Below are 22,024 nucleotides of genomic sequence, written 5' to 3' on the forward strand. Positions count from 1 at the left end.
CATGGGGCCTCAGGTCCGATGTCTGTTATCTTATGAAACTAGAAGATCTAAGGCATCCATTGGTATCACGTCATCTTAACTTGTCCACAAGGGGGCTAAATAACACTCCAAAGTTAGGGCCTGTGTACACCTAGCGTCTTTTTCCGACGTTAAACGCTGGGAATGCGCTGGGGAATGCTGATCCCAGCGCACAATATACAAGGAAGCAGTCTGCAAGTAACGTTAGTTCAGCTTGATAGCTGACAGCTAGCAAGCTAACAACACAGGTAGGCTACGCTATTAAAAGCAGTAAGCACAACACTCACCAGAAATATTAAGTGTCTAGCCGATCTGCTCCCACAATTGAGCCGTTCTGTCTCTGTTGCGATAGTTTTTCCATATGATTAGTTACCAGAAAAGGAGCAGCCGACACCAGCGTCTTTCTGAAAAGTTAAAATATTTTCAGCTGGAAGCGCTGGGAGTCGGCGCACAAAAACGCCGAAAAAAGACGCTGGGCGCTCTGCACTTTCTCTACACGTCCGTGTGCGCTCGCATACGCTCTCCTCCCATTGGAAACAATTGAAAATAGACGCTGGACCTGAGGAAAAGACGCCAGGTGGACACAGGCCCTTAGGCTACATTTTAGCAAAGGAAAAACTGGCATGGTCATTTTCAAAGGGGTCCCGGCTTGACCTCTCACCTCTGGAGATCTGAATGAGAATGTTCTGATGCCCACGACTCAAGTCTCCCCTTTACAGATAAGGCAGCATTTTTCAAAGGGTTGGCAGGTCTGCATTTACATTTCAAAACAAGACAAAAACTATTTTAAAGTCAAAGTCGGACAGACAAACCTGTCTTTATTATCACATGACAACCCAACACACACATGCTGCCAGCCACACACACACACACACACACACACACACACACACACACACACACACACACATGCTGCCAGCCACACACACACACACACACACACACACACACACACACATGCTGCCAGCCACACCCACACGCTGCCAGCCACACACCCACATGCTGCCAGCCACACACACACACACACACACACACACACACACACACACACCCACACACACACACACACACTGATGGTGGCCAGTGAAATATCGTCTCTGCTTTTAGTTTGAACCCATCCAGGCTTGTCCTTCTTCCGGGGGGGCTATAGGCGAAGGCATGACTGTAACTATGATGCACTTGCACTTTAATTGTATGTTTGCACATGTTTGCACTGTCTTGTGGTTTGCTTGTGGTTTGTCCAAGACAAATTTCCCTTGGGATAAATAAAATAATCTTGAATCTTGAATGACCCGCCCCTCTCTGCCTCTGATTGGCTGACTGCACTCGGCTGCTCTCGCCTGCTTCCCAGTCAAGCCAGAAGTAATCTCAATGAGCGGACCTACTTTCATTCTGTTACGATGCATGATAGGCTGTTAGTGGTGTGTTTGCTGGAGTCTGGAGAGCTAACATTCATACTTTATTAAAATGACTATGCACTTTAGTTGTTGCTGAGGCTGAGGGTCACATGTGTTCATAACGTGAGCAGCAGGTGCAAAACAATCATTAAATCAACAAGCATGAGATGGCAGATGGCAGCATATAGAATCAAAAGGTTATGTGTGAGATCTTACTTTATTATGTTGAATGTTACAATAACCATATAACTGAGTTATTTAGGCCTACTTAGCCTATTGCACAGACATAAATGCGTATTTTTTTCTTGTCATTCTAAATGTCATCACCTTTTTTCCTCTGATTAATATTTCAATTCAAATACATGTCACTCTTGTGTTACAATGAGCTGAATTAAAGTTCACTATAAATGCGCATTTATCTTTTTTCTTTTAGATTTGTCTATAGGCTACATATACGTGCACTGCCAAGAGATGAGATGATGAGATGAGATGAACTTTATTGTCCCCGAGGGGAAAATTGTCTTGGGCAAATAGTCTTTCTTCCCATATGATAATGTAAAAGAATAAGAAGATAAAATAAATACAATTTTTGGAGGTACAGACCCCTCCTCAAGAGCAGTGGGGTACTCAACTAAATAAAACCACTAACTCAATATAAAAACAAGAGTAAGAATAAAAACATTAAGAGAATAAAAGAGTAGTGGCAGCGTTATAAACCAGAGACCAGACTGTATTAAAAGCATAAACACACAGTGGCGTCTTTCATGCAGGCTAGCAAGCGAAACTGCTGTCTGTCTGATCCACTGAGTCTGACCACAGACTGTAGAAAGAGACGCAGGATAGCCAAATGTGAATGAGATTGGATGAAAGTTTGACACTAGGCCATTCAGAGGCAGAGAGGGGCGGGTCATGCCTTTGCCTAGCCTTCGCCATCATGGGGAGAAAATATCACCTCCAGGGGGCAGGCCAGGAGCAGTGGGCAGCTTTCTTGTGTACAGCCAAGGCTTTGAAAATGCTATATGTAAAGGAGGGACTCAAAGGAAACCCATAAAACCCATTCTCATTGATGAGAGGTCAAGGGACCCCTTTGAAAATGGCGATGCCAGTTTTCCCCCTTGTCAAAATGTGGCCTAACTTTGGAGCGTTATTTAGCTCCCTGGCAGAGAAGTTAGCATGACATGGTGACTGACAGGAATGGATACCTTGGGTCTTCTAGTTTCATATGATACCAGGCTCTTCACTCTACATTTAAAAATGATGCTACAGTCTATAAGACAGTCATGTCGGACGCCGGCGCCTTCAGGATTTTGGGGTGGCACGTAGGGTGGCCAATCAGATTTCAGGAGTGGCCCACTAGACACACCCCATGTTATTAAGGTAGTTAGTAGTTGTTAATTAAGTATTTTGTGTGACATCATTTAAAGTGAGGACTATCTATGCCTTACAAAGCATTTATAAATTAGATCAAATACAATTGTTAAATACATGATAGTTTAGCTTATTAATCAGGAATAAAACATTACTGTAACTGTGTTTATGAATTACTTACTAATGCTTAGTAATGCATGAACAATGCTTAACTAATGCTTCTTATAAAGTGTTACAAAATAGTTGATTGTGTTACTTTGATTTCATGAATCAAACTAAATGCATACTTACATTTCCTCAGACCTGGTTTCAACCACTGCACTGCATCATGGTCCACACTGGAGGAAGAAACAAAATCAGATCAGCAGATTCTCTTTGATGATGGAAACATTCAAGAGGAAATTAAACCTTTGATCATGTGACTACATCACGAGGCTCCATAGCAACTTGCACTCTACAACCGTGCAGAGACTGCCGTGACCCTGAAAGGAATTCCAGGCACAAGGACATTTTGGACATTTACACTCGGACCCACATACACATTCACAAACACACACGCACATCCCACCCCATCCACGATCCTCTCCCCCCACCCAAACCCCCCGCCTTGTTACACCCTATAGCTCTCTTGCATCCTCCCCCCCCCCTTTCCTCAGATCAAACCCCCCCCACCCCCCCCTTTGCAACCCCCCCCTTCCCCCCTTTTCCCTTTTCTTCTTGTTGTTTGTGTTTTTATGTCTGTAAATTCCTTACATATAACAACAAATGTATATGTGTTGTATAATATTGAAGTGTGCCTTTATTACCTTTCAAACTAGTAATAATGTTACTAATCTTAATTTGAGTGTTGACGGTGATACCCATCCCTGTCTCATGTATGTCTCTTTTATGTTTTATGTTCATGAGGACCACAATGGAAATAAGCCTGAGGCTTTATTGTGTTTTTATCCTCTGTGTTTGTCTGTTTTTGTATTTGTGCCCTGTTTTGTTGACATCACCAAATAAATTTAATCAATCAAAGACTCTACTTCATTTGCATTTTAGCTTAGACAAGACAGGACAATGTGCTGCGGTGGGGGGTGGGGCGGTATGGCGGAGTGAGGAGTACTACTTTTGCAGGTTCTGATTATATATATTTTTAATACGTCCTAGGTCTGTTACTCTTATTATTATTATTATTATTATTATTATTATCATCAAAAGGTGCCAGTAAACTCAAGTTTCTGTATCGGAGAACAAGTCAGTTTGTAACAGCACTGATACAGTGCATTTTGCCTGTTCTACCTGGTACAGTGGCCTGATAATCAGATTACAGAAGAGGTAGCAGGTTATGGAAAATAACATCATTCATTATCTACTGAATGCTCCTCCTAGGACGCATGTAGGAGGTAACAAATTCAAGAAGGTGGGCATGTTGCCTGTTGAGTTTAAGATTAAACATCTAAAGCTAAACATATGTATAACAACATTAATGGTACTGACCCCTTGTATCTGGGCTCATAGATATTAATGGACCATAACCAGCATGGTCACAACACCAGGGCTAGTGTGCGCTCATGCAAGGTACCACGAGAGAATAGCAGCTCGAAGCTCCTTTTTCTATACTGGAACCAGCTAGAGGACAGGTTTTACTGCCAGCAAAATAGTGTTTTTGATTCATGATACTATAATTGGTGTTTTTGTTTTTGATTAGTTTTTTTCTGGAATTGCTGCTGATTAGGATTAGAGGGAAGAAATGTAGGGCAGCAAGTTAATTTCATGTTTCTTGATGATTTTAGGTGTTTTAGAATTGGTATATTGATATGACTTTTCATGTTACGTTGTATGTTCTGTCGTACAACAGCAGGGAGCATGTTGGAAATAAGTGTAACTTTTACATGTTATCCCTTGGATTTTGTAAATTGTCTTCTCTATATCCATAAATAAAAATCAATCATCAATCAATCTGGACCATTGCATTGCTTTGCTGCTTGTTTTTTCGATTATTTTTTTGTAAAGCACCTTGAATTGCCTTTGTGTATGAAAGGTGCTATATAAATAAAATTTGACTTGACTTGACTTGACCAAGAATCATACTGAAAGTGTGGTAAATCACACTGAACTACACCAAAGTTTGAGCTTTGTTGAGTTCCATCTTGAATTTGGTCTTCACTCTCCCAAACATGACCGAGATGGCTGATGGTAAACAAGCTGCTTCTGCTGGGCTACAAGAACATGACTACGACCAGAGAGGCGTGTGAGAAAGACGAACTTGAAGAGATGGTGGAAGAATTTGATAAATACAACATGAGCATACTCTGCTAAATTTGCAAAGTTGCAAAAAGGCTAAAAAGGACCAACAGAAGCAGTCACTGTCAGGTTATATTACTAATGGAATAGTAACAAGCAGTGGAGGACTCGCACACAGAACTATAGACAAGACAAAGTCTTAAAAAATCAGATCCATTTTATTGTAGGATCGGCACAAATTGGCAGCAAACGTTTTAGTCCTAGTTGGACTATCGTCAGTGCAGTACTGGGCAGCCCTGGTGGCAGTGTCTTTGTAGAGTTCTCAATCAAGCTGGAGAGCTTGATTAGGCACACCTGGAGGAGCCTCACATGGGGCAGGTAATCAGCACAGCTAGCTCATGTTAGACAAATCATATCAATCAATCAATCAATCACATGTCCATACCTATACATGAACCAGAGGTATAAAGGTAAGTATATACATTATTAGATTATGCTTTAGATTATGATTATTATGCTCAGTAATATATTACTAATGGAGAAATATTCAATGCAATCCAAGCTTTGATTAAGAGATTCGACAAGCAAGATGACCACCTCAAAATATTTGAAAGTCGGATGGAAGCCAATGCACAAGTTGTGAAAGAAAATAAAGAGGAAATCAACAAATTGAAAGAGGAAGTAGAATGCCTGAAAAAATAAAATGAATCAGTGAGGCAGTTGTGTTTGGAGCAAGCCAGGTACAAAAGGAGATGGGACCTCAGGATCAATGGTCTTCCTGAAAAGTACAATGAAAATAGCAGAGAGGTGGTGATTGGGATACTTAATCATGTGATCCCGCTGTCGGTGGATAAGCTACTTGAGACAGTCACAGTAGATACAATCCATCACAGCAAGAGGAACGTCACCGCTACCAACAAAATGTCCCGGCTGATAATCATCCAGGGCCCCCAATGTCCGCCTTTGTCAAGCTGCACAAAACAGCATTTGCAGCGGCCCCGGCCCTCATCTGCTATTTTCCACCCCCACCTGTCAATGTGGGGCTGTGCGGCCAGATATCAATTAGGTTTGTGCTCCAGACTGCACTCGTGGGTGTGGCCAGGTACACTCAGGCGGGGCCATCTTAAATCCAGGCGTATGCTATTTTCTCGGGCGCGTAAACAATTGCACTTAGACGATCTAAAATCAATTCTTATGAGATACATCAAACTGATCATGTTCATGTTTTGTGTGTCTAGTGGCTAGACAAAATTAAAATAAAGGATATTTTATTGTGAAAGGCTAGACACAATAAAATATAATTTAAATATAATTTATTTTCATTTTGGTACTTTTTATAATTCAATGTCAAATGTGTTTTATTTTGAAAGTTATAACAGGAGGTGGTGTTAGTTCATGCTGTTAGCTTGACAGTGGCAACACGGGATGTTTTGGGACAGCAGATAGGATCATGCATGTCATGTAAATGGTACTGTACTTGAATAAAGAGACGGCCCCAGAGGAACGTTTTCCAGCTTCTTTGCCTGAGGAAAAGTGGATGATCTTCTATTCCCTCAGCCATCTATGTTACATTCAGAAGGCTTTGAAACAGTTTACTGTGCGATGGTGTTTGTAAACAAACAAACACCTATTGCACTGGGCTAATACGTTTTTATTTGCCATTTTCACAAAACATTTGGAATTTGGAATTAAATATATGGACATGTAGAATGACATACAGGACAACAAGACATGATCACAACATTCCTGGTCGGGGGTGGGGGGGAGTCCATGGTCCAGATGGTGAATTTTGTTGGACACCTGTCTCAGTGGTGACGTTGCGTCCTCTCTCTCTATTTACAGTCGTGTTGGTTGTCATCATAACATTACAGCAATCTCATATCAGAGGCCTGTACCACGAATGGAGATTAACAGATCCAGGAACTGTCCCCTTGATTTGGTTTGACTTAACCAGACAATCACAATTGAGCTAAATGATACCACGAAGGTGGTGATCAGCTGGGTCTGTCAATTTATGATTTCCCTATCCAGCTCTGAGCTCGTGCACGTGAAACTCGTGCATGTGACAATGCTCGTACACAGGAGCACGTGCCCACGAAATATTTTAATTTGCCATTTTCACGAAACATTTGGACTTTAAATATATGGACATGTAGAATGACATATAGGAGAACAAGACATGATCACAACCTTCCTGGTCGGGGGGGGGGGGGGGGGGATAGGATTTCCCTATCCAGCTCTGAGCTCGTACACGTGAAAATGCTCGTACACAGGAGCACGTGCCCACGAAAGAGGCGTGGTTTGTAACAACTAGCCAATCACACAATCACAATGCAATATGGACAGCTCCAGCTTTTACAGCACCAGACATGCCTATTTCCTCATTCATTCAAAGCGCACATCAAAATGTATTGATTATAGTGGGGCTTTACTGTATGTCAGAATCAAAATCCATGTTGGATATAAGTCTGTTACTGAAGGACTGTCTAACGTTAACACTTTTATTCACATCAGTCATTTGATTTCTTTGAACAGCTGTGTTTCACAGGGACGCCTATTAGTGTGGCACACAACAATCCGTTGTGGAAGGCGAGGCTGCAAACAGCTGCAAAGTGGAGAAAGAAAGAGAAAATTGTGAGAAAACGGCAGAATCTGCCTAAGGTTTGTGATCTTTTTAAGTTGAAAAAGAAGGAAAACTCCATGGAGTGTGTCTATTGATGAGCGTACATGCCTACCAGAGCCGTCGGAGCGGACCCGGGACCCGAGACAAGGTAACTAGTTAACATTACGTGAATCAATATGATTGCTAATCAAGATTAAGGCTAGTTGTAATGCTGGCTAGTTGATCAATATGACAGCTAGTTGCTGCATTCATTCACGTAGCGCTTTTTGATGTGGCTTTTTATGATGAGAAATAGAAAGCACAACCTCACATGACGTTAGCGGCTAATGTTAGCTCAACATCATCAGCTGGTTATCAGTGCTGTCTGTGCAACAAGCAAGACTAGGCATGATTATTTCCAATAACGTTAGATGACGCGGTATAATCCACGCACACACACACACACACGCACGCACACACACACACACACACACACACACACACACACACACACACACACACACACACACACATACACACACACACACACACACACAAAGAGTGATACATTAAGAAATAGATAAGAAAAGCAAAATAATAGTTGGTGTTATAGCCATTCATTTTAGCTTGATTGCAGTGAGAATAGTCAGCCGGTCTAGGGTTTACAAATGTACATTAGCCAGTTGTATATGAACTTACAATATCATTTTAGGCCTAATAATAAGTATCAATAATAATAATTATTTTATTTATTTTTCAGTAAATCACAGCGTTGTATGGACAGACAGCATGGCTACAGAGGTGTATCTGGGGGATACGTGTGACTTTCTTGGGGAGGAACAGAAATTGAGTCCCATAGCCTGACAACCATGCCACCTGATTATTATTGTGCTTGCTGACAAGCAAGGCACAATCTTGAAATCCCACATACTTAATCATATTATTATATCTGCCAAAAAGTTTGGCGCGTAATAACTCCCTCAATTTTTGCGCCACATAGACATGCCAGACCTCAAAATGACCGGCTCATTGAGGACATGTATGCTATGACTTTGCTAAGGGTTTGTGAAAGCGGTTTGGCCGCAATTCGCCATTAAGCGCCATTTTTTTCCCCATTGACTTGCATGGGGTTTGGAAAAATCTTGCAAAATCTTGCAGTAAATTAGCTGTAATTCAGAAACCATAACGACTACAGCTACCAAACTTGGTAGGGAGGTGCACTGAGGGGTCTTTTACTATCCCCGAAAAAATTGCACCAATTGACCATATGGTGGCGCTATAACAGCCCTCCTTACCTTTTGGTCCATAACTTTTGAACCGTAGGGTCTATCATCAAAATTATTTTTTCCCTGGATTCCTTGGGTCCTCCCGCATCTACTCAACTAGGCCACGCCCATTTCCGTCTGACTAGATTTTCCGCCATTTTGCATTTTGTCCAAAACCGTTTTTTTGCCATTTCTCCTTGAAATTTTGTCCAATCTTCACCAAACCAACGCACACATCATGTTGGGAGTGTCCTGCACAACACTGATTTGGAAGTTTAAAAAAAAACACACCATTGCGATATAATCCACTTCCAATCTTCTGTGGGTGGGGCCTATTTCTCAAAAATCGTCCGATGCTAACCAAACTTGGTACAGGTGTGGAGGGATGTACTCTGAGCCTATATCAGAAGTATTTTGTCATTTAGCCTTTAGGGGGCGCTATAGCAGCATTCAGTGCCTGTCCCTTCTAAATGGTTTTATTTTGAAGGGCGGCAGGAAGTGCAGATTCATTCTCATTATGGCCAGCCTTCCTTCTTGTATGACACTTGACACTTCAGACACACCTATGCTTGTATCTCAGTGGGTATATCACTCATGGTCTCACTCTCATTTGCATACTGTATGTTTTCAGCAGCTCCAACTCTTCTCTGTTAAAAACCAAATGCTAAAAGTGTACTGGAAACAGGAATCCGGTGAGATTTGACCAGATAAATAGAGCTAAAGAGCAACTCTGAGCAGCAGCGTTGCATGTTGGGTAGAGCAGTGTTGCATCTTGGGTAGAGAGAATTATATACACTTGTCGCCAACCATGGGAGGCCTGTCTGTGCTGTTAGCTGCTGTGTTAATGTAGCATGGTAACATGTCCAGAAAACAATGAATGAACAAAATGAACTGAACCCATGGGTAAGTGTCACCACTTTGTGGTTGTTCATTTTATACAGCCAGCTGGGTTTGAAAACATAATGGAAGAGATAGCCTAGTGTGAATAGCCTAGTGTGAATGGAGGCTGTTAGCCACAACAACTGTGCCTTATAGGCTAACCTCAGCCAGCCAAAACAAACATCTTGTCCCCCTGGCGTTAGGACACACTGTTCATCAATGTTTGGGACTAGTTGCAACAAGCTAATTGAGCTAATGCTAGCGTTAGGCCAGCGTTTCTCAACTGGTGGGTAGCGTCGCGGGGCCGTTTTGATTGGGTCGCGGACTTTTACAGTACAGTACTTTTTTTTTTTTTTTTTTTTTAATTCAGATTATTGAAACTGGATTAGCCTGACCAGTTTCACTTGTTTAACAAGCTGAAGCATATGCTCTGCCTGTAATTCAAGAGAAGTCTGCCTTTTCATTTCATATTTAATTTTAGTTCAATTCAGATGATTGAAACTGGATTAGCATGGCCCCAGTTTAATTAAAAGTTATGACCAGTTTAACTAAAAAGCATATAGCCTGCCTGTGATTCAAGAAAAGTCTGCCTTTTATTTCATATTTCATACAGTTCAAATAAGACTTTCTGACCATGACCAGTTTGACTTGTTTAAATTTAAAAACATATAGGCCTGTAATTCAAGTCTGCCTTATTTCAATTGGTTTTTTAGCCGTAGTTGCACTTCTGTTGCACTTTTTTGTTCATTTGACAGTGCATGAAGGCATTGTGTATTAAATAAATGCGCAATTTTTTGTGCAATAAATTTGAGTGATTTAAAAAAAAATCTGAAATTTGGGTCGCGACTTCATGACAAGGAAAATAGTGGGTCCTGAGGCTACACCAGTTGAGAACCACTGCGTTAGGCGTTAGTTAGCATGCTACCCAAGCAGCTTCTCTGGCTGACTGGACACATGACAACCGATCAGCAACTCCGTAACAAAACTAAAAGGGTAACATTACTTTGGTGACCAGGGACTATTATCAGTACATTTGACTTCTTACACTAACATAATGGAAGATAGCCTACATTAGTTACTGGCTGATTAGATGCAGCCATTGATAGCTTTTCACTTGTGTGTTTGCAGCTCTGGTAAGCCTGCTAGTTTTGTAAACAGTTGTTGTCGCAACCATAAACATGAATGACACTACAAGGAATACTACTTCTCTGGAGGTTAGGGACTGTTCGTTATTTATGAGAGGGGGGGTATGGTGCAGAAAGGGGGAGGGATATCAAATATTTTTTTTAGTACTGGGGAGGGACTTGTGTTTTTTATTTTGGCTTTAGGGAGGGCTATACAACATTCATTTTTTGTATTTTGTATATATTTTAAATGCGTTTTTTCGTTCCAAAATTCGTGTTTACTCCCCTATTTATATCTATGGTTTACCTGTATGGTGACTGGACTTGGTATCTCCGATTCCTTCCTTTCACGTAAACCGCTGCTCCTATGCACTGTGTACAGGCCCTCACTCGGTCCTGCTGTTTGCTTGGTGCATTGACTGGAAACGTTTATAATCGCTTTATATTGTTTCAGAGCTGGAATTGTTGACACATATGCAGTTGGCTAGGCTCAGGGCCGGTTCGAACATATAGGCGACATAGGCGACCGCCTAGGGTGGCACTTGTGCGCCTTCACTTGCAGCTCTCCAAATATTCTCCAGCGCTCTGCCTCTCATGCTCTTCCCCGCTAGATCCATTCTCTCGCCGCTGTCCGCGGCACGAACCGCCCGCCCTACTATGCCTCTGATTGGCCTACCCTGATATTCTTACCCTAACCCAACCAATCATCACTCCTCATGCCTAAACAAGCACTACTACTAACCAATCAGAGGCAGAGGAGGGCGGGTCATCATGTCTTCTCCATCCCACTTGAATGAGGAAAAGGGACACGGAGTAAATGAAATGACATAGCCTACAAGTAGACTAATTTACATCATTAACTTTGGGTTAAGGTAGCCTAGGCCATGTGCTCATATGTGTGTACCAGTATTAGTGTAATCAGTAAATAAGCGCGATATTTCTAACGTTGTTTCTGGGTTCCAAAACAATCTGTTTCCCTGTGCAGCGCGCAGTGCGCACTTTGCCTGCCCATTCATTGGAGAGACCAAAATTGCAAGATACAATATCTGAAGTTTCTCAAAGTTGAAACTACCTCTGCAGTAGTAGCCTACAATGAAACAAGACAGACTTAATGGACTGGCAACAATCTCCATATAAAATGAACTGGCAGAGAGAATCCTAATAGAGGATGATTGGATTTATTTAAAGACCTTTGCTGACGCAGCCCCCGCTGGTGTCCACTTCTGAAAGGTAAACAAGCTTTATTTGCCAACAGCTCGTAACAACAACTCGCCTTTGTTAAGTTGTGAATCTGCTGATGATATAGGCTATAGGCTAAATACATTGTGAGTCTTATATTACTGTGGTTGCGCCGCCGTGCGCACATTCCGTGTTTTATGCACATGAGAAAGTGGTAGATAGCGTTGTACAGTGGGTGGTACCAAATACAAGATAGCGGGAAAAAACAACACAGAAACTGAAAGTGAGGATTTATCCTTCAAGATGAAAAACGTACACCAGGATTTGGTACAGAAAACTACTTTCCCCCCAACTCCAGGGATTTCTCATGCGACCATCAAATGGTAAGTGTTATATGGCCGCCGTGCCAATATTGTGGACGCTGCTCCTACAGTATGCACTGTGTACAGGCCTATTCAGTACATTTGGGAGAACGGTCATTAATATGCACGTGTCGGTATGTTTTGTGTGTGTGTGTGTGTGTGTGTGTGCAGAATAGGTTGTTTTGGTCCTGCAGTTTGCTTGGTGCATTGACTGGAAACGTTTATCATCGCTTTAGCCTATATTGTTTCAGAGCTGGAATTGTTGACACATATGCAGTTGGCTAGGCTACTGTAGGCTTTATAACTAGGAGATGAGGCCATATTGGGCTGGATACTATTAACGTTATATGCCCCCCGCCCCCTCTCCCCCCCGATGTCGGGCGCTATCAAACGTAGCGTTCTTCAGTAGGCTACTACCTTTGGTGTGAATATGATAAAGTGTGGTTATTTATGGTGGAGGGAGGGTGATGCATTTATCTCCAGTCACTCAGGGAGGGACATGGGAAAATATTTATAGATCTGGGGAGGGTGAAGGAACAAAACGAAAACAAAGTCGCCCCTGCACCATACCCCCCCCTCTCATAAATAACGAACAGTCCCTTATCATGTCCTATTTTCCTTGAGACAGTTGGAGACATTTACAATACATGGTAATTATTGATGCTGTAGTTTGCAGGTAATGTAGTTTTAGATTGCAGAGATTGGGCCAGCCTTTTGTGTCTCTCTAGTAGGCTACAACCAGTCTGACTTCCCCACCTACCAAGTACTTCTACTCCAAAGTCCTTTTACTCACATAGGCACCCCCATAACTACTTAGTCCCCCTAGGTCCATGGGCAGGGACTTTGGAAGCCAGGCGGTGCATGGCGAGGACAGCAAGCACAATTACATTTTCGTTAGGAAATGTAGACATTCTAGTTAGTATTAGTATTGCACTTTAAGTAATACAATTTATGATTTTTCTAAAAAGGAAACCAATGTAGTTGTTCATTTTAAGAGACATGTCTTATTTCCCCTTGTATAATTACTGTTGCTCTTTAACTCATTGAGTGCCATGGACGAGTATGTTCGTCAATTGGTTTAGTAACGTAGAGTGCCAAGGACGAGTATGTTCGTCAATTGCGTTTTTTGACGGTGGGACGTGCATCAAAGCCAGATCCATCTCCTGTGAAAGTATGGTGGCTGTTGAATGTGTAAAAGCTATTTTAGGGACCCATTAGGTGGCGACAGTGCTCTCCAGATTAGAGAAAGGCGAGGAAAAAAGAGAGAAGAAGTAATGGGGAAACAAAAATCGCATCGATATGCATGAAGCATAACGTTAGCTGTGCCTGTGAACAGCAGTCATCTGCTGCCACAATTGAGCCCCATCCGTGTCCGCTGCGATAGCCCCTCCATATGATTTAGTTGCGGACACCAGCGTCTTTCTGAAAAGTTACATTATTCTCAGCTGGGAGCCGGCGACAGGCTGTGAAAAAGCGGGGTGCAGCGGACTTTTCAGTGCAGAGCACACGCAGAGCAAACGCACTCGCAGCAGAGCCCCAGAGACACTCCTCCCACCACGGAGGAGGAGGAGGAGGGGGGTGGGGCACGCAGGGCACTACAGCATACAACCATTGACAGTAAACAGACCCAGGCAGCAGCAGGCTCGATGCACAGAGACAGGCAAACAAGCTAGAATAGGCTATCTGATGCCCACCAGCAGTAAATCAAGACCAGCAAGAAGGTGTAGGGTCTGCGCACGCAGGGGCCAGCGCTGCTGGTTGCAGCTAAAAAATATTATTTGGCCAAAGAAAATTCCTTTGTTTTCACTCTTTTATTGAAGGAAATTATTTTTGAGGTGTCATTACATCAGAAAATATTAGCTTCAGAGTCAATGATGTGCTTGAAATGCTTCCTTTCACAAAAGGCTGAATATCTCAGATTCTAAATTAAAACGTGTCTTTTTGCTCAAAACAACCTATCTTCTCCGGCTCATAACTAAAGAACGGAAAATGGTATCAATAAACTTTTTTTTGCAGATGATAGAAGAGAGTCTCATCGTTCTTTGTCTGTGTTCGGTGTTTACATCGTAATATCACACAATATTCTGTGGGCCTCGAGAAATCACTGAAAACGCTCTGAAACTCTGGCACTGGGAGCGTCCGTTCTCCAAAAGTGGCTGGCACTCAATGAGTTAATAATGCAAAAAAAAAAGTAGTTATTATCCGATTACTCGATTAATCGATGGATTAATCGGTAGAATACTCAATTACTAAAATAATCGATAGCTGCAGGCCTAGTGCGCTTTGGAGACGTTTATGTAACCTTTTTACGCTGGGGATTTAGTGATAGGTTATTTTCTCCACGCACCATTCAATTGCAATTGGTGGGGTCAAACGTAACTACTTGGGAACAAATAAAAATGAATAAATATAAAAACATATTCCAAAGTGGTAAGTAGGCTTAATTTAATTATGTACAACAAGTGCAAGGCTTCAGTCCTCGAGTCTTCAACAGGATATGTTAATGATTTTTTCTTTTCTGATTTTCATTTGAATGCAATCTATTTTTCATATGGGGATCCTATATGAATGGTGACACGCTGTTTCCAGAGCGCTGATTGGTAAGAAGGTGGGTCTTTCATGGGTTTTGATCTTATCCTCTGAACTTAGCTCTGAAGCATAAGTTACCATGGTGATCTATCTTGGTAAGAAGTGAACTAGCGTCGTAGCACGGCAAACCCAGGGTTAAACCTGAAGTTAACTCGCTAAGCCACTAATCTTGCTTTGTGGTATAGGCCTCAGATCATCCAAACTCACCTCTTAGCAGCACATATTTTCAACAGGTTGACATCAGGCTAAAAGCCCCGCATGCATCGCCTATTGTTTCCAATGCATCAATTTCCCCCCCCCCGTTTCAGGCACCCTGCCGCTGACTTTCTCCTCCTCCATATAGTTGGTTTGATCACTGCAGTGTTTCTAACAGCCTCACAGCACATGCTGTTGGCTTTCTGACTTGGTTTGTGGTTGTTTTGATTCATCAAAACATTCAAAAGCCTTAGTACCAACACTTGACTACTAGCCTGTATTCCACTACTGTACTGTACAGTACTGTACTGTACTCTACTGTAGTATACTCTACTGTACTACTGAACTCTACTGTACTGTACTGTACTACTGCACTGTACTCTACTGTACTACTGGACTCTACTGCACTGCACTGTACTATACTGTACTGCACTGTAATGTACTCTACTGTACTCTACTGTACTGCACTCTACTGTACTGCACTGTACTGCACTCTACTGTACTCTACTGTACTCTACTGTACAGTACTGCACTGCATTGTACTGTACAGTACAGCCATCCCCGTGACGTCATGCGCTGACGCAAATAAAGATGGTGGTGCACTAGGCTACAAATATAGCACAAAGGCGTTTTTCAAAAATGATTTTTTTTCCAACAATGGCTTACTTTTATGATGTTATTTTTTATTGTAGTACATATTTCTAATGTAACACGCAAAGATCTGTGTAGGTCTCTATTTTCATTGTTTTAGGTCCTCTTTAATATTCCTCCTCTTCTCAGTGTGACAGAGAAAATGTGTGTGACTCTCAGCCTTCTAGCAGATGTTGGGCCCTCTTGGTACAGGCGATATCCCCTATTTGCGCTTGCGCACCCGTTTGCGTGCCTTAACGATAGCAGACCACCATGTGCAAGTGTCCAGGTGTTATGCCGAGTTTTGCACCCCCGCCTGCCCGGCAGCAGCTAAACGCTGTCCCCACCTCAGCGGAGCATATTGTTATGATTTATACAGAAATGTAACTGTTTAAAAGCTTGTGATGTAATTGTCTGGGTAGACGTGACCTCCCTGTTTTCTAAGTTAAAACAGCCCCAAAATATGGTGGGGATGCAATTCTCAGTGGGGATGCGGAAACGTTCACAGCACATGCCGCAGGCGCAAATTAGAGCCGTGCCAAATCATATGCGCCCCCAAAATGCCTGCGCAAACGGGAGTTGGGCGGTCTTACGCTACGTTCACACAGGGCACCTACGCCTTGCCTTGCCTCAACCCACGCCTATGCCTACATACCTTGAGCTGGGCGTGAACCTATCACATGCTTTTGCGATCACACTGGACGCCTATTCCACGCTGAACATGAGCTGAGTCACAAGTGCCTCTCCTCTCTCCCGAGTGTTTTTTGTTGTTGTCACGTGTGGTCCCGAATTATCATGGGTAGGTAAAATAAATCTGATATATTTAATGTGCTATTGATGCTGGATATGTATAACCAGGTCTCCTTCTTGGGTCACTGTTGTCATAGAGAACTGGATGATGTTGTACTAAGTGGATTAACTTTTCATTGTCCATCTTGCTTCTTCGGTCGCTATTCTCTCTCCTGAAGATTTGTTTACCGACGGGGAGAAAGCCCCACGTTATAGCCACTTGTCAATCACTCTCTCTGTCTCTCTCTCTGCTCAACATTGTTGTAGTAACACCATTTTATTTTGAAATTCAGTTGACTTTGCTGTTTTTTCCCACGGACGCGCCTAGTCAGCTTGAAAATAGAACTCACGCCTAAACGATAAAATCGGCGCAGCTCAGGCAAGGCGTGGGTACACGCAAGGTTCACGCTGAGGCGCCCTGTGTACACAGCCTCATTGACTAAAAAGGATGCTTATTTTAAAGCGTGGGTAAAGGCAAGGCGTAGGCAAGGCTTGGGTGCCCTGTTTGAACGTAGCCTTACGGCGGGTTCACACACACGCCTAGAGCGACGCTTTAAGCAACGCCTAAGCAACGCATAAAATTTAGGCGTCCTTGTTAACAGAAGAGAGCGTTCACACATACCGCTGCCACGCTGCGCTGAAGCCACGCTCGCGCTGCGCCTACGCTGCGCTGCATTTATCGTTTAGGCGTCTGTTCTATTTTTCAGCGTCTAGGCTGAACTGTCAAGCTGGCTGTTGTTTCTGACGGACTTGGGCCATATTTTCTACCGAGTTTGCCCAAAAGGGAGGGTGGAGCGCGAATTAACGAGTGCATAGTAGGAGAGCTGTCCTTCATGTGTTCCTCTATTAACGTCTTTTCTGTCAGATGTATATATATACCCCCCCTGTCTCAATGCATGTATCACTCATGGTGTTGATGACTCATAGTCACATGATTACCCGAGGGAAAATAACAATTACAGACGGCCAGGAAATAGACAGACATCGTCACTTGCACATTGCAATAAAAAAGAGGACTCACCCATGCTATAAATCAGATCTGAAAAGTGTAAAAAACCGCTGCTCATGTGATCAGCGTAGCGCAGAGCGGGGCTTCAGTGTGGCGTCCTGTGTGAACGCAAATAGGCGCCTAGCTTGCATGAAGCGATGCCTATATGCGTAGGCGTAGCTTAAAGCGTCGCTCTAGGCGTATGTGTAAACCCGCCGTTAGGCTTAGTTCACACAGAAAACCTACGCCTTGCCTTGCCTCAACCCACGCCTACGCCTGCAGACCTTGAGCTGGGCGTGAACCTATTACACGCTTTTGCGACCACACCGCACGCCTTTGCACGCTAAACCTGGAGCCGAGTCACAAGCGCCTCTCCTCTCTCGCGACTGTATTTTTTCATGTGTGGTCCCGAATTATCATAGGTAAAATAAATCGGATATATTTAATGTTCTATTGATGCTGGATATGTATAACCAGGTCTGACTATAGTCGGACATTTTAGAGAGGTGATCTTGCAAGAATATGTGCTAGCACAACAACATTGTCCTTCGGTCGCTATTCTCTCTCATGAAGATTTGTTTGCAGACAGCGAGAAAGCCCCACGTGATAGCCACCCGTCAATCTCTCTCTCTCTCTGCTCAACACTGTTGTAGTAACTCCATTTTATTTTGAAATTCAGTTGACTTTGCCATTTCCCACAGATATTGTCGCATTTTTCTTTCATGGCTTGACAGAAAAGCCTGCCTGCACGCACCTTGTCGGCTTGAAAATAGAACTCACGCCTAAACGATAAAATCGTCAAGGCACAGGCAAGGCGTGGGTACACGCAGGGTTCACGCTGAGGCGCCCTGTGTACACAGCCTCATTGACTAAAACGGACGCCTTTAAAAGCGTGGGTAAAGGCAAGGCATAGGCAAGGCTTGGGTCGCCGGTGTGAACCCAGCCTTAAGCACCAGAATTATTCACAGGTGTGGCCAGGCAATACCTGGGCGTTACATCAAACAAACAAATCAGATTCCCGTCTCGCAATCGCTGTGTGTGCATGAGGCATACAATATGTTGTAATTCTCTCCATGCGTAATAGAGTGGACTCACTCGTGCTGAGGACAGAGAGAGATGGAGAGAGCTTATTGATAGATCGTCTGTGGTGCCAACGACCCTCTAGGTTATGGGATAGGTGAAGGTGAATAGCCTATATGTCCATTGTCCAACAAGTTTTCTCAATTAATTTCCCTCTTTGTGATGTGATAAAAGTTTCTCAGTGAGTTATAGTTGCTTGCCTCACTGAATTATCTGCTAATACCCAATTTTAGCAGCAGAATTTGATGTCCTGGCATGGCAAGGCTGTGTGTAATGACATATCCAAAATAAATTTTACTCTGCACTGCGCTACGCAGCACAGAGATTATGGTGCGTAAGACGTGCTTTAAAGCTCTTAGTGCAAAGTAATTGCGCGGTGCTGACGATAGGATAATGCGATCTATCCCCACATTGAAACGCCTGGTTTGGCATGTGGCATGCCTATGTCCAGTACAATTGGAGGCATGCACTTGTGCACATCCATAATTTGCATTGTGCACAGAGTTAAACGAGTGCAAACGCTAAATTACTGCTTTTGCGAAGATAGGGCCCATTAGCTCTCCATACCTGAGAGTGTCCAGTCTCCAGTGTTGATCCTCCAGTCCGGCAGACAGCAGCGTCACTCCTGAGGCTCCTGGATGATTGTAGCTCAGGTCCAGCTCTCTCAGATGGGAGGGGTTGGAGCTCAGAGCTGAGGCCAGAGAAGCACAGCCTTCCTCTGTGAGTAGACAACCTGAGAGCCTGCACAGACAGACAGACAGACAGACAGACAGACAGACAGACAGACACACACACACACACACACACACACAGGTAATTACATATATATGATAAGATAATTGGATTACTTAACAGGATTTTTTGTACATGAACCATATTGTGATATACATTGGTATCGAAACTGACCCCTGTGCCTATCGTGATATTGATTTAAACCGTATTGCCCAGCCACAGTATACCCCGCTTGTTCTGCTCTCTCTTCTCCCCCTCCCTCCCCCTGTTCTCACCCTTCCCCCCCCCCCCCCCCCATTATCTCCCCTCCCCCTCTCTCCCTCTCTAATATAAGATTGTTCAATCCTGTTCATTGATAGTGCTTAGCTAGACTTTCAGTTAGACACATTCTCTGTAAAGCCCTCTGAGACATGCTTGTGAATTAGGGCTAAATAAATAAACTTTTTTTTAATACTTTGTATTGTCATCCTGTATTTTCGTACATCTTTGCCCATATGATATTTGCCCATATGTGGTGATGGCAATTTTTCTTTTTTGTATATTATAATAGAAACATGACAGATACGTAAAAACATACATACATAACATACATACAGATTAGATGACATGGGTGTGTGCTTCACCCAGTGATACTCAACGCAACCTACAAATACAGATACAAAATACCTGTACCTGTGAGAGAGAAAAAACAGAAAAAGAAAAAAGAAAAAAAGTACAGAGCCTTACTCAAAGTAAGGTAGTGCTCCCCTACGTGACTGTCCACATTAATATAGGGAACATCAATTCAGTAGCTTCAGGTCATTATTGTTATTATTTTATCTGGTTGCATTGAGAGAGATTACTTCACCACCTGATAGTGGTTTAACCAGTTAGACCATCTATCTTCAAATAGTTTCAGATTCCCCTGAATCTTATAAGTGAAGTACTCCATCTGATATATTTGTTGAACCGTTTCTCTCCATTTGTCTATCAAAGGGCTTGTTTTTTGAAGGCACCTTCTTGTTATTTGTTTCAGAGCTGTTATGCGCAGTATCCTTAATAAATATTTGTCATTTTTATTTTGTATTTCTTCCACCGTTCTGCCCAGCAGCACAAAGTCTGTATTCAGATGGCAGTCTTTAAGATGGTGTTCATTTCCTTCTGCATATTGTTCCAAAACGGTTGTAATACTGGGCAGAACCAAAAAATGTGACTGAATAAAATATTATATTAATGATGATAGGTTAATAATTTAGTACTGCAAAAAATTCCCTAGTGGTAATATTTTCTAGGGACCCTGTCAGTCAAGGGCCCTCACGTTTTCCTCTCTATTACCGCACCCCTGGTTCCAGGACGAGGCACGCGCCAGTTACGTTATCTTTAGAGCATCGCAGTAAATACAATATTCCTGGAATGAGAGTTTAACAAACCAGTTACATGTCCTCTGCATTCTACATCAGATTAAGACATTACTGTTTGTTTTATTTTGTATGTTACATACTTATTGGCCAAGTTATGTTAGTTTATGGGCTAGGAAGTCTGCCAGGGTACAAGGGAGTATAGGCGGCCATCTTGCCTGCAGAGTTTTCAAATCAAGTAGAATATCGTTTTGCCAGAAATCTGGGGGGTTTAGTCCTGCTTTAAGTAAATCCTTAGCGAGAACTATTATGGCAGAACCAAAGTTACTCCCGTGTTTGCCTGAGGCGCATGCCGTCATCACTTGCTGGTATGTATTTACTTCTAAAATGCCTGTTTCCTGAAATGTTGGATTTATTTCCTTGCCTGGTGAGTACACAAGTCATAACATGTACATGTCAGTGTTTCTGGTGCTGTTCGAATGTGTATTTTTGGTGACTGAAAGGGGGGTAGGCAGCTGTACCGTATACTGCCATTGTAGTGCTAAACTCACTAGCAGGAGGGTGAAACACACTTTCTAATGCACGCACAGGGAAGAGAAAGGCATCTACATTCACTTTTACTATCGGGAATATAGCAAATAGGCGAATCTCCATATATGTTGGTGTATCCCTTTAACAGCTGAAACCAGCATCAGGTTTGTGTTTTCAGTTCAGTTCTGGATTCAGTTCAACAGAATCTGACAAGTCCTTTACTTCAGGTTTCACTAACAGAGGCAGTGAGCATAAAAATAAATAACTATCTCAGAGGAGAGAAGGTGGAGCTGAATGTTGGTTTTTCAGCAGGTTTCAAAGACCACAGCAGGAAAATGCGAGAACCAATATTTAAAAAATAATAATCTGTGAAACAGAATTTAAATGGTCTGTTGAACAGTAACAGTGATCCTGACCTGAGAGTCTCCAGTCTACAGTGAGGACTCCGCAGTCCAGCTGTGAGCAGCTTCATGCCTACATCTTGTAAGTCGTTGTTATTCAGGTCCAGCTCTGTTAGACTAGAGGACTGGGAGCTGAGAACTGAGGCCAGATCTTCACAGCTTTTCTCTGACAGCTGGCAGACACTCAGCCTGCAGGACAAGAAGACATGTGGAAATGTTATTGTTATATTTAATGTCAGCATTGTATTATTTCTACTGGCAGACTGTATTATTAAACTGTATTAACTGACCCTTATATTTAAATTTTTCCTACCTGTATTACTGTTTGT

At 42.7% G+C, this 22,024-nt stretch overlaps 1 protein-coding gene across 1 annotated transcript in view; it reads right to left on the reverse strand.

The window, feature by feature from the left end:
* LOC310791943 (stonustoxin subunit beta-like) overlaps nucleotides 1–21,773 on the reverse strand; it is a 26,023-nt gene extending 4,250 nt beyond the window's left edge. The window contains exons 1-3 of the mRNA XM_083653624.1: nucleotides 21,711–21,773; nucleotides 19,262–19,435; nucleotides 3,075–3,121 (exon numbers count right to left, since the gene is read on the reverse strand). Coding sequence (XP_083509750.1) covers nucleotides 3,075–3,121; nucleotides 19,262–19,435; nucleotides 21,711–21,766 — 277 coding nt within the window. The 5' untranslated portion in view covers nucleotides 21,767–21,773. The remainder of the gene's footprint in view (nucleotides 1–3,074; nucleotides 3,122–19,261; nucleotides 19,436–21,710) is intronic.
* Between the last annotated feature and the right edge of the window lie 251 nt (nucleotides 21,774–22,024).

The sequence above is a fragment of the Poromitra crassiceps genome (assembly GCF_964638095.1).
Source record: "Poromitra crassiceps genome assembly, chromosome: 17".
NCBI lineage: Eukaryota > Metazoa > Chordata > Actinopteri > Beryciformes > Melamphaidae > Poromitra > Poromitra crassiceps.